We start from the raw sequence: 16064 nt of genomic DNA on the forward strand, positions 1-16064 counted from the left end.
GGGCAGGACGCCATCTGTACCGGCTCGATCCTCATGGCACTGTTTGCTAAGATCAGGAATCCAGAGACACTTGTGAGATTTTCCAGCCTGGACTCCATGTGCCTGCGGGCGAACTGTATACTTTACCATCCTGGCTTGAATTTCTTGGTAGAAGATTTTTAGCTTCAACCCTGCTACATGTGTTCGAAGGAGCCGCATGGAGATGCGCGACTAAGGTTGAGTTGCAAGGCCTGTAGCCACTTGTGGTATTGTCGCCCAACTCTCTGAGATGTGGTCTCAGTCCCGCGGCCTTCTCGGACAATGCAGCTATTACACAAGTGGCGCAGTCTGCACCTTGTGTAACGTTATGTCGGTATCCTAAGCCGGACTAGCTCGCTTCAAAAAATATGCATGAAGGAGAGCCCTCAAGACACTCTCAATGTATCCTTGGGTCCAATATTCATTCCTAACTGCTGCGAGTCTTCCTGTTCTGCCAATCTTCAAGCAGCTTCTGTACCTTCGGACCCCAGAATTCTTCTCCCTGCTTGAGATCTTCGTACTGCAGCACATTACTTCTTAGGTCAAAGTCGGACTGCCTTGTTCTTGAGAGCTCACTCATCATGGCTAGTGATCCAACAGCAGCTCCTAGATCATGGCATAGTGACCGGACGTAGAAGCCTGATGTCACTGTCATCCGTAGCCGCACGGCTGGAGCTGGACAACGCTGTATCTGAGTCGTGATGGTCTCCTGAGGTTGAGATTCAGGCTCCCGATTGGCCTCGGATTCGACTTCGACTTCAGAAGGCTTGGTGGTGAGTGGCGTGTCTGACGTTGCAGGCTGGGCATCGTCCTTTGGAGGCTGGGCCACTTCTGTATCAGGCTGAGCTCCTTCCGCAGTCGATAATCGCGTGATAGTTGCTGGCATAGGATTTGGTGCTGCAGTAGAGCTTGCAGTTTCTGCATCGGCTTTCGATCGCTTCGGAGACGGTCCTGCGAGCGCCTCCTCTTCCGTTTGCTCTTCTCTCTTCCGCTTCGCAGATGATTCCTCACTCGCGACAGTGACAGTCTTACCGCTCTCCAGGTGCATGGCTTGTTCTGCAAGCTTCTTCTCCGAGGTGTCGGCTTCACGATCGGGCCAATGCCATTGATGCGTGCCTCCTGGATACCACTCCATCATTTCCAGCTCGCTAACTTCCACTGGACGTTCTTCGATCTCATAGCCGTCTGGCAGTGGCTTTCCTTCACGCGCATATTCGTAGAGCCGTTTTCCTTGCACTCGTAGAGCAGAAAAGATGGGCGGTTTCTGCATGCCCTTGCCTCTGAACTGTGCTAGTGCTTGCTCAACTTGCTCCTTCGTAACGTGCTCGTGCGATTTTCGACCCACGATCTTGCCCTCGGTATCATATGTATCTGTTGCGGCGCCGAATAGAACGACTGTCTCGTAGCTCTTGGTGCACTCCGTCGAAAAATGGCCAAGCTCTTTCGTTCCAGCACCGACACCTAGGATCAGCACGCCGGTTGCCATTGGATCTAATGTACCACCATGCCCCATCTTGACGTCCCTCTGCTTCCGGCCTTTCCATTTTCGCCGTTTCTGCTGTTGTGGCGGCAGTGATGCATTTCTCTCCTGTTCGCGATCGAGCCATGGACGGAAGAGTTTGGATGGATTGAAATGTTCTTGCACATCGCGGATGACCTGCGCTGAGCTTATGGCGGGCGGTTTGTTGATGGCTATGACACTTTTATTAGCACGATTTGCGACAGCCGGCGAGTAATGCTTCCGAGCATTGAAGCCATACCATACCGAATACGCCTTCGAGGATCGCACCGGACATCTTTGATGTCGCGATGATGGGATTGAAGGAAGTCGCGTTTTTGAGTGATCGCCACAAAATCTCGCGACCGCCCATTTGAAGAAAGAACGACTAGCAAGTTATCATGTGAAAGCGACGCGAGTGAAGCTCCAAAACGGAGCTGGTCCACAATTTCGGCAGTGCCCACTTGGCGGCTGCTGCTGTTGCTGCTCCAATCAGATTCACATCCAAACTCAGCAGCGTGAAGTCGCGACCGCGCGCTTCGCTTGCTTGCTCACAGCCTTCTACCTAGGTACTGCCACTCACCACCCAGCTCCTTCGACGACCTCTTAGCATGCTTATGACGGTCGCATAAGCTGCAGTAACGCATTTCCCGTAGAACTGATGACTTGCGACAACGAACATGGCCAAACCGACACCAGAACTCGATCTGCTTGCGCCCCGCGATCCTGAACTACAAAACACAGACGAATGGCCAGAGTTGGCCCTTACCAATGCATATGCACACCTTCCTGGTAAACCGAGCGACTTAGCATCTATTTTGGAGGCAGCAGCGGGCTACCCGTTGACTGTAGCAGGCCAGCTAGAGCCATTGGAAGACGAAGACCGCAACCTCTACCTAGAACTTCCCCAGGGCAAAGTGAAACGCGTTCCGATCGTTCTTGAAGATGTCCGCATGTTCAGTTATGGCCAGTTAGACGACGGGACATCTGCCATATGGGCAGCAGGGAAGGCAGGGTGGTATACTATCACCCCAGCGAAGAAGTACCAGAGCATATACGCCGAGATGTGCGAAGCGGTCGATGCATTGTACTTTGTTGCCGACGCGTATCGTACACCACGCATCAAAGGGCGGGGAAAGACGAAAGAGATATTACCGGAATATACTGCAGCTGAGCTGTTCGCAAAGTATGCCACTGTGCTAGGGAGCGACGATCATACCAAAGGACAAGAGATGATTTACAAGCACAAAGATTTTCTTATGTCTTCGATGCTGGCTGGAAAAGAAGGTCTATCATGGAGCAGATTACCCATCTATAAGCACCTCTATGGGAAGTTCCCTGACGTGGTCGCAAAGGCACGAAAGAAGCAAGAACCGTTGGTGGAGGCGAAGGAGCCTAAGTCAGAAAAGCTTTCAAAGGCTGCAAATTCAGACCGAACAAATTCCAGACATACAAGGAAGAGTTCAGGGGATACGACCTCAAGCACTAGCAGCTTGAAGCGAAAGAGAGCGAGGCCGGCAAGAAACGGCCCCGTGGAGATCATTTCTTTAGACGGCACTTCAGACGCAAGCTCAGCAGTCGTTGCATCGGGGAGCATGGTAGAAGTCGAGGAGACTGTCCAAGAGATGCTTTCACCAAAGACTAAAGGTACAAGTACACGCCGGACAAGACAGAAAGTTACCTCAATACCAGAAGAAAAGAGCGAGTTGGGATCTGCGGCAATTGCAACGCCTGCAAAGGACGAAGATTCTGACGGGGAGATACGAGCGCGCAACCAGAAGAACAAGTCCTCCTTACGACCTCGTGCTAGCAAAGCAAGCAAATCCGCATCTCGCAGGGGAGGCAAAGGGCCACCTCGCGAAGACGAAGATGATGGAGTGAACGACCTTGACCCACCTTCACCTACTGGTGGCAAGCGAAAGTATGAAGATGGAGATGAAGTAGAGCAAGTCCGGAGAAGACCGAGGAGACGGAATAGCAAGCCCCACGACGATGAAGGCATTGATATGCCGACATCACCCGAGGCCGCATCCTCGCCCACAAGCAGTACAGATGGCATCGATCATACCACAGACCTACCTATACGACCTCTCAACATGGGTCATGTCGAAGACCCGGTCCAAGAAGACACTTGGGTGTGCGCTCTGGACGGCTGCACACATAAGGTATATGCTGCATCACATCCAGAGTCGCAACGCTTGATACGGGAGCATTATGCTTTGCACGCCTACGATGACGACGAACGAGTGCAAATGGTCAAGAGATTGCAGGCGCCAAGTCTACCTGTTAGCCGGCTAATGGACAAGGTCAAAGCACAAGCCAAAAATGATGGCTTTCCCGGTAGCGCTGCAGGCATGCCAGAAAACATCAAAAGCAGATTTGGCCCGGAAGTAATAGGCAGTGGCGTTGTAATCAGATATTGATTTGACCATTGCATTTCGCATTGGACGCTGGACCGACTCATGATAGGACGCGTGTATGATGTACCTGGGATGATACCATTTGCTTTTGGGATGTGGCGTTCGGGGCATGAATTTGGGGAGCGCTGGTACGCCAAAGATGGCAAAGACATGTACATTGAATGAAACAAATCCAAACACTCCATACCACTGTATCCTAACACGGCGCAACTCCACAGCTCCTCGCTAACGCGTCAAACATGCCTCATCACGAGCTGAACATCATTTATCATCATCTCCAGCAGCAGCAGCAGCTGCTGCATTGCCAGCTTGTATCTGAGCTTCGAGAGCATCAAGTCGCTTCGACATATCGTCCACTAAAAGAGTTGTTAGCAAGCAAATCAGCTCAGCGTTGGCGCTTTGAACTTGCATTTCCCTAACATGTCAGCGCTGACATTACTGAACTTTGCACTTAGCTGGTTCAAGAGATCATCGACTACTGCTATGAGCTCGGAGGGTTGCGTGTCGGTACCAGTCTTTGTCGAATTCAAAGACTGTACATATCGTCAGATTGAAGTCGTTGGGAGTAAAGAAGAGCATCATAGGGTTAAAGAAAGGCTTACAGCAGTATCGTTGCCAAGGTTCAGCTTGTTGACTTGAGCTGATAGGGAGGCGGAGTCGGAGCCTGACATATTGAGCTTCTTCGACGGATTCCAAGCTTGAGTCGCGTATATTTCTTGTGCTGGAGCCTTGTAAGGTGTCTATCGTGGCAGAAGCTTGTCGAGCCGTGGTTCTCATCACATGTACGAGGGGGGTCTTGCCATCCTTCAGGAGAGATCTCGGCAGGATCGTTCCGAAGATCCCTGTCATCTTGAGACGCGGCTGTCCTGGCTACTAAACCGAGCCCCAGCTACCCGCCCGAGCCCCAGCATATCCCGGTGCTAGCACTATTGTAGAATCGCCTTTGTATAGAATTACGTGCTCTTTCTACCTAATATAGGCCATTTCCGTTCTTAGTTAGTATTATTAACGGGCGCGCAGCGCGTTACCTAAGAAGGAATTCTACTCGAATCTACTATATACCTAAACTTCGCATTTCTTCCCTCTTTTATAGTAGATTGCCTAGTAACTATCGAAAATAGCTAAATCTCTATTATACGACGAGTTTCTCGATAATCTTATTACTAGCAGTAATAACGACGTAGCAGTAGATATAGTAGTAGATACGGTAGTAGATATAGTAGTAGAAGAGATAGCGGCGGCGGCGGCGGAAGGCGCGCAACCGATAGTAGTAGATATTAAGTCGTAGGAGGAGGTCTAATTTGTCTCGGAGATACGTATTCGAGGCTGCTTACGCTTACTATATTAGACCGCTATACTTGTGCGCCCGTTTACTAGTATCTTACGCCGCGACAAAAGATCGGAAGTATCTACGCTTACTAAGCGTAGATCTCGGGCGCACTTATAGGCTAGGGTCGCTACGTGCTTAGCGCTAAGCCTCCTCGGCTTCTGCCTTATATACGCTTCCCTTTTCTTAGCTATAGCCCTATAGCTAGTTAGCCTTAGTATATCCTATACCCGTACGTATAGCCGAGCAGCTAATAAAATCTTCTAATGCCCCGTACCCGAACGTATAGCTAAGCATCTAATTAGAATTATATCGCAATCTAATAAACAAACAAGCCTATAAGCTAACCTCTCTAAGGTAGGTACGCTTATAGCTAAGTTACGCACCTAAGGCAATTAGGTACCTCCGAAGCCGCGTCTGCTAAGGATTAGCCTAGTCGGCTAAGAACGTACGCCGAGAATCGAACGCGCGACCTTAACCTATAGACTGTAAAGCGCAGATACTATATTAGACCGCTATACTAGTACGCCCGTTTACTAGCGTCTTACGCTACGATAAAAGATTAGAAGTATCCGCGCTTACTAAGCGTAGATCTTAGGCGCACTTATAGGCTAGGGTCGCTACATACTTAGCGCTAAGCCTCCTTAGCTTCCGCCTTATATACTATCGCTACCGCGCGAGCGTATTAATCTACTAGATTATCAGTTAGTATTACTATGCCCTTAGAAGCACCTATTCTTACTAAAGGAGCGCTCTCGTAGTCTAATACCGCTTAAGTCGCAATATCCGTTATATCGAGCCCTCGAGTCGTATGTCTATGCCTTCGGAAAGGCGACTAGATTCGAGTTTAAGCAGTATAAGCCGTAGAAGAATAAGGATAGTCTTAAATATCGCTACCGCTAGGTATATAGTTGCTTCGGCTTACTAGATAAGCGTACCTAGAAGGAAGGAAAGCGGAAGTTAACCTCGAAGAAGATAGGTTATAAGTTCTACTTCTACGTAGTTGCTATCGACCCTAGCTAGCTCGAAGGTTAGTAGGTTATTCGCTATTCTATAGAAGAAGAGCACTATTTCTATAACTACGAGAAGGACGACGTTATTACCCTTACTATCTATAAAAGGCAGTCGAGAACAGTATAGTTTCTTAAGCAACTCGAGCGGCTTTAGTAAGCCCGAATACTAACCTTAAAGATTATAGTATACTTTCGAGGCCGTAGTATTCTCCTAAAGCCGAAGGATATTAACAATATTGCTTAGACTCGCAATATTAAGGCACGTCGACAGCTAAACTAGGCTAAACGTATAGTTTAGTTACTAGACGACTATACTATCTTTTACGACATTATTAAGAACCCGGAAAATAGAGCTATTCGGTATATAGTTGCCCTCTATCCTCGCTTAATAGAGGCCTTTAAGAACACGCTATATACGCTTATCTTAGATACGACATACTCTACTAATATCTATAACCTCGAGTTAATAGACATTGTTAGTGCTAGTCCTATAAATAATACTATTAAACTAGGCGTTAGTCTTATCCGTCCGAAGCTAGATAGGACAGACTTTGTTACGCTCTTAAAGGCTATCCGAAAGGGCCTTAAATAAGCAGATTGCGCTATGCTATCGGTTATTAGTACTAACCGTAAAGAAGCTCTTATAGGTGCTATTAAGGAGGTATTTCCGGAGTCTACTAATATCGTATATAACTAGCATCTATAACAAGATATATTAACTCGAGTCCGTAAGGAACGAGGCGAGTTTAGTTAAGTTAAGAGTAACGGTTATTAGACAGACAGCCCTTAAACTAGCAAATTTCTACGGCTCTTTACGTATACTATCTATAGTTAAACTAAACAGGAGTTTAACGAGAACGTAAAGAAGTTAGACAACGTATACCCTATATTCAAGACCTATCTTTATAACAACTAGTAGCGATATAAGGCTTATATTGTCGACTGCTAGACTAACGAGGTTCTTTACTTTAGTTATAAGACGACCTCTCGAGTTAAATCTACTTATAGCCGCATTAAATAGTAGCTAAACTATAGTAGCCGCTACGATATCTTTACGCTCTTTAAGAGCCTATTACAATAGTAGTAAGAAGGTTACGACCGCCGTCGTGTTGCCCTTGCTAAGAACCTTAAGAGGTATAATAAGGCCCTAACTAGACTATTCTAGGCGAGTGTATCTCGTATTATAAGCGACTACTACTTGCTCGAGGTAAAGGCACTATATTTACGAGCTAACGACCTCCTGCTTACTATAACTAACGATAACGGTAACGAAGTAAAGTACTTAGCGTTCTTATATAGCTGTCTATAGTATAGCTATAACGACTACCTTCGTAAGACCTATAGTTATCTATGTGTCTACGACTTAATAAAGCTTATTAAGACCGGCGGCAATCGCGCTATTCTATTACTAGGCTACTTCTATAAGCACTAGTTTATCGACTTCTATAGAACAACAGTCCGTCTATAAGAGCTAGAAGTAATCTTTAGTAACTACAAACCTCTTACTAGCGGAGCTACATTATATACAACAAAGCGTACTACTATAGTACGCGAATTAGACGACCTAAACGAGACAGTAGTCGCTAAGCGATAGAAGATAGCTATAGCTAGAACGACTAAATTTACTCTCGAGCCTAGCGTATTACTTATTTAGCTAAGGACGACCGTTAAGTACTATAAGTGCGTTAAGAGCTAGTACCGGACTTAATAATGCCCTTACTAGAAGGCTAATTGTACGTATAGCTCTGCTTGCTATCTAAGCGGCTTCGAGTACTATAATCTATAAGTCGAGTCTATACTTCTAACGGTACTATAACGTTACGAAAACTTTTTTTCTAATCGTGTCGATCCTATCGATCCTATCGATCCTAAGCGATCCTAAGCGATCCTAAGCGATCCTAAGCGATCCTAAGCGACCGAGTCGCGACCCGACTCGTACCCGGATCGCTTAGGATCGATAGGATCGATAGGATCGACGCGATCGATAGGATCGATACGGTGAATTTTTATATATATAGCATCGCTCTAGGTCGCTCGCAGTCGCAGTCGTTAGTAGTGTTTATACTATTCGTATAGTGCTATATTAATACTTATTAACTCGTCGACTCGGTCGTATTAGTCGACTCGGTCTAAACTAGAATATACTAGTAGTACTACAGTTTTAAGTGTATTACTATTACATTAACCGTCGTTACTATATGTCGCTATATCCTGTCTTACACGTTCTCTATAAACTATAAAATTATTCTTCGCCGCCTTAGTATTATTATCCTTTGTGTTTCGGAGGTGCGATTTCTATATACTCTATACGGCACGTTACCTTTTTATTACTCGCCTGTAAGCCTTTATAGCTCGCATTTCCTTATCCTCCTATTCCTCGTTGTAAATTGTGTTATATATCTCGAAATCAACTGTACTATTAATATAGCGAGTCCTATACAGGGCGCCTTCGTCTACGGGTACGGCGTATAATATGTAATAGACTAGTAGTAGGCTATACACCCGTCGCCCCTTTAGTCTACTATAGTACGGTAAAAGACGCCGTAGCCGGATTGTCGTTAGACTATACGCATCCTTGTACTCGCTCTTATCGTTAATATAGTCGTAAAGCTTAATAAAAACGCCTATAACAGGCCTCCGTTTCGTCCTAAGCCCCTTCTTATATTTAATTCCTATTTCTATATTAATCGAGATTACGTACTTTAGTTAAGCTAGTAGGCGACCGCCGAATCGAACTGCTAATTTATTAGGTGTTTCTATATAATTAACGTTGTATTCCTATACCTATATAAAATTATAACGTCTGTTACCGTAGAGCCCCTCCTAGTTTAGTATATATCTCGCGAAGTCGGCTGCTACTACGTTAGGATGTTCTATATCCTTACCCGTAGGCTTCTAGCATCGGATTCTATTATAGAAGCAGATCTCTATATCTAGGACGTATATACAGTCCGTTACAATATCGTTAGGGTCGGCTACGGTGCTTAATGCGCTATTCTTATCGTAGGCACCCTATTACCGCACGAATACCGTAATCGCTTGTTAGAAGTCGCGACCTAAGTTCTCTTCTATTGTAGCTGTAGCCTCCCTTATCGTAATCTACTTAACCGATTTCTTTCCGTCCCTCTATTTCTCGAGCTAGTATCCTAGGATGTCCTCTACTAGCCGTACTGCAGTTAGCATTATTAGCTGTTGCGTATACTCCTTAATAGTGCGAGCATTTGTAGGGATTGCTATATATTCTTTATCGTCTTTAGCCTATATATTTAATCTATTAGTATCGCTATCTAGTATACTTTCTTCCTAGCTAGGCTTCTTGTTTATTAGCCGAAATGCAAGCTTTAGTAGTTTATAGTGTTTGTGCTCGAAATAGCTAGTATTTAAGTCTAGAAGATTGCCGAACGTCTTAATATAGCTCGGGGCATGTGTTATGCCGTAGAATTTCGGTATATTAAAGTGCCCTTCTATTTGTGTTATTATTAGCTCGTTAGCTTCGTCGTCCTCGTCTATTATAACCGTATCGTCGTTATTTAGGTCGTTCGTTCTTCGCGTAGCAGCCTTCGCCTCCCGCTAGGCCCTCTTCTATGCCTTTATTACTCTATATAGGCGAAACACATTCTTCTATTCGTTTATCCGGTGCAATGCTATCCTAAGATACTTAACTGTTTCGTCGTTATAGCATCTATATATCGCTAGAACGGTAAAGTCTACTAGTATATATAGAAATCTTATCGCCTACGGTTAACGGACCTCTTCGAGCAGTAGTATAAATATAACTAATAAGACTCGTAGGACGCTTTGCTACTCTTAGCCTATCTACTAAGTAACTGCTAAGTAGTAGCAGAACTTGCGAAGATTAGTGTATACGGGTATATATACGAACCGTCTGTCTAGTATCGTATCGATAATCCCTTATACTACTATTTTCCCTAGCTTTCTTGTTTTAGTAGATAGGCCCCTATTCGGGGTCGAGTCGGTAACTAGTCGGTATCTCCTCGTTTTTATATAGCTTATCTTGTCTACTAGTAGGTCCGTAGTCTATTAGATTGCGTGTATTAGCACTCCTTTTAGTAGCTAGTATAGTGTGTCTACTACTAAAGACTAGTATATATCGACGTATTTCTAGCGCTATATAAAGCAATCGATATCGTAGACGTTCTACGGATCCTTCGCTATATATTCGCCTTTGCGTTACCTTAGATGTCGCTACTTCGTAGATTCGTATAACCGCTATTCTGCTATAATATCGAGGTGCTCTCGTTCTATCGGGTATACTAGGCAACTTAGGCAATGTATGTTTATCTTAACTCCGGTAATTGCAACTTGCTCTTTATAGTCTACTAATATTACTACTAAGATTAGAAAGCACCTACGCGTCGCGCTATCTGCGTATATAATATCCTAGCCCTCGCCGTCGGCTACTTTTATAGCAGAGCGAAATATATATACTATCGATATGTAATATACACTGTTTTTAGTAAAACTATCGCTATCCTTAACGACCGGCAGTAGTCCTAGTAAGATCGTGCCGGGTCTGTTATTCGCGTTGCGTACTCGTACGTATAGGTTTCCGATAGTAAGGTATATAGGGTATACTATTAAGTTACCTTAGTAGTTAGTTATCTGTGTTTTATCGGTTAATACGATTAGAGGTACGATCGTTGCGCCGTCTATGTTTATCTTGCTCTAGGTATCTTACTACTAGTCTACTAACGCTATATTAGAGTAGATTCGCCGTAGTAGGTCGTTAGTCGTCTATACTTAATATAGCTTATATACTAGATTATTCCTAAAGCTACTATAACCTATTAAGAACATTACTGCTTTCTTAACGGATCGGTATCGTAGCACTAGCTCCGTACTGCTATAACCCGTTCGACTTGTCGGAAGGTATAGCTTTCGAACCTTTATTTAACCTAATGCCCTCGATAGTAGTATGCCGCCGGCTCGCAGTTTCGACGTTATAGCCTTTATGCTTTTCTAGCTTAGTAGATCGTGCAGTAGTGCTAGCCTCTCGTCTTCGAAAAGCCTCGCAATTGCATGTCCGGATATTCTCTCTCTCTTTAAGAATTGCGTAAAGCTTATATCGAATAGTAACTTAAATGTTCCGTACTCGCCCGAAGTATCTTATATTCGTATTTTAACGCTGCTTATAGATTAGGCGCTTGTATTCACTCTACTATACTAAACTGTAATTATGCTATACCTAGCTATAGGCTTGCTAGCGGCACGGCTAGTGTATTCGGTAAATACATCGATATTATCTGCGGTATAGTAGCCTTTTAGTATTAGCCGTAATCTTATTAACTTCTAGCTTCCTAGCGTTATTGTCGTTCCGGCGGCAGTTGCCTATACGCTTTCTATTTCGTCTTCGTCCGCTAGGCTATCCTATATATCGAATTCCGGTAATTTAAGATATCTATCCTATTTAATGCTATCTACACTTCCCTTGTCTTCCTATAGCGCTAGTACTATTAGCGTTAATGTTATTGCTAGAACAGCTTCTATTGTGCCTTCTTTATTTACGTCTTGCTATATGCCTTCTAGTATCGATCTGTCGTCGGCTTGTTCGGTGCTCTAGTTACTACCTTAGATCGTATATAAGTTAAGTCGGGCTCGCTTTGCGGCATTGTTTATAGTAGAATCGTGCTCGGCGAATTCTTTTAGTACGACGCGTTTCTCGCACTTATTTCTATATTACTTATAGCCGTAGGAGCTTTTAAGCAGCCGGTTGCATAACCTACATTCGATATAGTAAGATATTACTATATATATAGTTAGCTTTCGATAATAGGCGCTAGTACTATAGCTACTATAGGGTTGCCGTATGTCGACGTATACGAAGTTACTAAGGCTCTACTACTACGAAGTTAGGTATAAGTCGGGGTCCGACTCGATATCGATTCGTAGCCCGCGGATTCGGCAAAATCTCGGATTTATCCCGTTCGATTATACTAACTTAATGTTACTCTACTAGCGCCTCTTGCGATAATATTTAAATACTAATTTGTATACCGACTCGCCGTCCGACTCGGCTACTAGTTAGGACTAATCGGAAAATCAATACTAAATATAAACGACCGTACTATACTTCGACTAGACTTCTACGTTACTTCTAACGCCCTAAGGCCTGCATATTATACCGTAAAATGCGTTATATATGTTTAATTCTGTATACGTGTAGGAGTAGCATTGCTCCGGTTTAATACTGCCCCGTAGCATTATTAATTACGTTAAATTCGCCCGGTACTACTAAGGCTTGCTCTAGTTATGTTATAGCTAGGTTGTATTCCTAAGCAAAGTAAACGAATAGCGCTCGAGTAACTGCTAGTAAGTATTGCTTAGCCGACTTAGTAACGACGTCGTTTAAGGCGGCATCTAATAAGCGGTTTATATTAAATCTAAGGCCTCTAAGACTCGTAGCAGTTACGACTACCCTATCGGTGCGCCTATTAGATAGAAGTATAAAGCCTTATCCTGTCGACTCTATTTGATTTTCACATACACGCTATTATATACACGCTATTATATATACGCTATTATACAGACCTATACGCCGACTTATTAATATTATCCTATGTCTTAACCTCTAGCGTAGCTAAGTATCGGGTCTCGCGTCGCTCTAGGGATAGTGCGCTAGTTATCCGCTCCCTAGCTAATAGCACTATTCTATTAGCTAGAGCCCGCGGCTCTAACCCGCTTTAGGGTTCTAGGTATTAAGATCGGCTAGGTATGTTTCCGGTCGGGGTCGAATTGCCCTTATACTAGACTATATCTTCGACGTAGCGAGATCTAGAGCTAATCGTGTCGATATAGGTGCTTTAGCCGGGTATTACCTACTCGCTCGCCTATACTTAATAGGATATTGTAGGTTATAACCTAGAGTTAATCGGCTTTCTATACTAGTAGGCCGGGGAGGGTAACAATGCTCGCGTCTACTGTTTTCTAGTCGGCAGCAATTACACTACTACTAGTGCCTCTTTCTATTTTATAGGCTAGTTCGCTAATAAGGATTTGCTACTCGATCGCTCGTACCTAGAAGACTAGTTTATATACCTCCTATACGATCTAGTTCTAGCTAATACTAAGCTCGCCGACTATATTATGTTTCCGGACGGCAGTATATTAGACTAGGACGCTAGTAAGGATCGTATTATTACTTTAGTCCGCGGCGTAGATAAGTAGTATATCGATAGTGTCTAAAGAAGTACGTTTTACTATAACTCGAATGTTTAGCTACCGCTAACTCTAAGCAGCACGATAAACGTTTGCTACGGTCGGCTTAAGGCAGTATTGCATGCTATCGTAGGATAGCGTACGAGCACTACTAGTCTAGTATAGATATATGTATTATTTATATATAGGGTTGCTAAGTTCGGGGTCGATTAATAATTTAGGGGCGGATTAACACTACGACTCGGCATCTTAGAGTTAGCCTGCACTTTTCGGTAATACTATTAATATATCAAACTTATATCCTGCTATATTACGATGCTATTTTCCAGTATTACCGTCTTCGTATTAGACGCTCGGTTAGCGCTAGACTAACCTATATCCTATATACTAGCGGCAACTACGCCTTCGCGGATTGTCGAATTACCTAGAAGTAACTTAAAACATTCCGGCATATATAGCGACTAATTTAATTATAGATACGTATGCCTATGCATTTTATCGCGATAGGCCTTAATATAGATTAATGTAGTGCCGAAGAGTTTAGCTACTACTAGTTAAAATTATTATCCTAGCTACTATCCTAGTATTCTACTACTACTGCTACTGCTACCGACTCGCTATAGATAGCCTACTTAGCCTCGATTCGTATAAGTTCCGTACTGCTTAACTTTCTAATATCTAGTTTCTTGTCCGATCTAGCCTCCTAGCTACTAGATCTATATCCTATTGCTACTATTACTACTACCGACTTACTACGGATGCCCTACTCGGCCTAGAGTCGTATAAGTTCCGCACTGCTTCACTTCCCGCTATCTAGTTTCCTTGTCTTATCTAGCCTCCCGGCTACTAGATCTATATCCTATTACTACTATTACTACTACCGACTCGCGGCGGATACCCTACTCGGCCTAGAGTCGTATAAGTTCCGCACTGCTTTACTTCCCGCTATCTAGTTTCCTTGTCTTATCCAGCCTCCCGGCTACTAGATCTATATCCTATTGCTACTATTACTACTACCGACTCGCGGCGGATAGCCTACTCGGCCTAGAGTCGTACGAGTTCTACACTGCTTTACTTCCCGCTATCTAGTTTCCTTGTCCTATCTAGCCTCTCGGCTACTAGATCTATATCCTATTGCTACTATTACTGCTACTAACTCGCGGCGGATAGCCTAATTAGTCTCGACTCGTACGAGTTCCGTACTGCTTTAGGTTCCGCTATATAGTTTCTTGTCTTTTATAGCATCTCGTTATAATTCTCGGTAGAAGTACTATAGGATTTTCGTCGCCGTCGTAGTTATACCGTAGTTAACGAAGGTCGAGGCTAACAACGCCGTAGGCTCGGATCTAGCACCGGTATATTAAAAGGGTATATAAGGCTACAATTATTATTAAGTAGCTAACCTCTTCGTTATAGGTAGAGCTATTTGCCTTCGCCTATAACGAAGGGATTAGCTGCTTAATAATAATTGTAGCCTTGTACGCCCTTTTGGTGTACTAGTACTAGATCCGAGCCTACGGCGTTGTTAGGTTTATATCGAGTCCGGGCGCTAGATTGCTAAGGTATATATCTAGTATAGGTAAACACAGCCTTAGTCGTATAGCTAAAGATGTAGTAGTAGTAGTATATAAATTGCTAAAGTTTATTCTCCTAATATTGAATTCTTCTTCTTCTTCTTCTTTATCCTCTAGACGAGACTACTCTTATCCGGCGTTAAAGACTAAAGAATTACTGCTATAACTCTTAGCTAGGACGCTAAACAAATAGGCATAGCTACGCTCGCAAAGAAGGTCTACGTAGTATACTAGTAGGTAGATAGACATAGCCTTTATCGTACGGCTAAAGAGGTAGCAGAGGTAGTATATAAATTGCTAAAGTTTATCCGCCTTAAACTTAATTTCGTCCTTAGTAACTACGTAGTAAGCGGGTCGTGCTGTGCCTTAAAGTCCTAAATGTGCCTATAGCCCGACCCTATATAGATCTTGTCGGCGATACTATAGTCGACGACTATACCTACGAGTAGGTTCTAACAGTTATTATATGTATCCTACCTACGAGTCGGGTAGAAACGAGTATAGTAACGCTTACTAACGATAATTACGGTTATCTTCGGATACTTCTCTTTACTACCGTAGAGCTTTATAAAGGCCTTTTTAGGACTACCTAGGTTACTATATAGTACACTGCCTCGATTGCTCTTACGGTTAGTAACTAGGACCGACTACTTGTTAAATTTTCTAGGTCTAGTAAACTTAACGCTCTATAAGTTCTAGCAGTCCTTCTATAGTATACTAGGTTTCGAATTCGAATTATAGCCTACGCGAGGAGTATCTAGGATACGGCCGGGCACTATAATCATACTAGTACCTACCGAGAAGCTAAATAGCTTTACGGAAGTTAACTAATAATTACCGGTAGGATCGGCAAGACGGAAGAGCCGCGGACTATTCCTAAGCCTAGCACTAGGAGTTCCGGTAATAGACATAGTATCGAGGTTTAGAAATATAGCTACGAATTTAAGCATCTTAGAAGTCTAGTCGCCTCTAAGTAGGCGTCGATAAGGCTTATTAGTACGGATTATATATAGCTCGGTAGATTAAGTTACGCCACGA

General features: G+C 43.8%; 3 protein-coding genes across 3 annotated transcripts; 1 reads left to right on the top strand and 2 right to left on the bottom strand.

Annotated features, from left to right (window-relative positions):
- Positions 1–445: 445 nt before the first annotated feature.
- On the bottom strand, positions 446–1717 carry MYCFIDRAFT_134849 (uncharacterized protein; the record flags this gene model as incomplete). The annotated part of the gene is made up of 2 exons (XM_007926575.1): positions 446–936; positions 1051–1717. Coding segments are annotated over 2 exons (1158 nt in total), but the record flags the coding sequence as incomplete, so codon positions are not given.
- A 479-nt stretch (positions 1718–2196) lies between these two features.
- On the top strand, positions 2197–3939 carry MYCFIDRAFT_173186 (uncharacterized protein; the record flags this gene model as incomplete). Its single annotated transcript, XM_007926576.1, has 1 exon — positions 2197–3939. One exon carries the CDS (start codon positions 2197–2199, stop codon positions 3937–3939), a length of 1743 nt encoding a protein of 580 aa, XP_007924767.1.
- Positions 3940–3976: 37 nt separating this feature from the next.
- Positions 3977–12469, bottom strand: MYCFIDRAFT_173187 (uncharacterized protein; the record flags this gene model as incomplete). The annotated part of the gene is made up of 7 exons (XM_007926577.1): positions 3977–4132; positions 4176–4256; positions 4294–4333; positions 4357–4469; positions 4539–4676; positions 4717–4806; positions 12455–12469. The coding sequence occupies 7 exons, from the start codon at positions 12467–12469 to the stop codon at positions 3977–3979; spliced, it is 633 nt and encodes a 210-aa protein (XP_007924768.1).
- Between the last annotated feature and the right edge of the window lie 3595 nt (positions 12470–16064).

This window comes from Pseudocercospora fijiensis (assembly GCF_000340215.1).
Source record: "Pseudocercospora fijiensis CIRAD86 unplaced genomic scaffold MYCFIscaffold_3, whole genome shotgun sequence".
Taxonomy (NCBI): Eukaryota; Fungi; Ascomycota; class Dothideomycetes; order Mycosphaerellales; family Mycosphaerellaceae; genus Pseudocercospora; species Pseudocercospora fijiensis.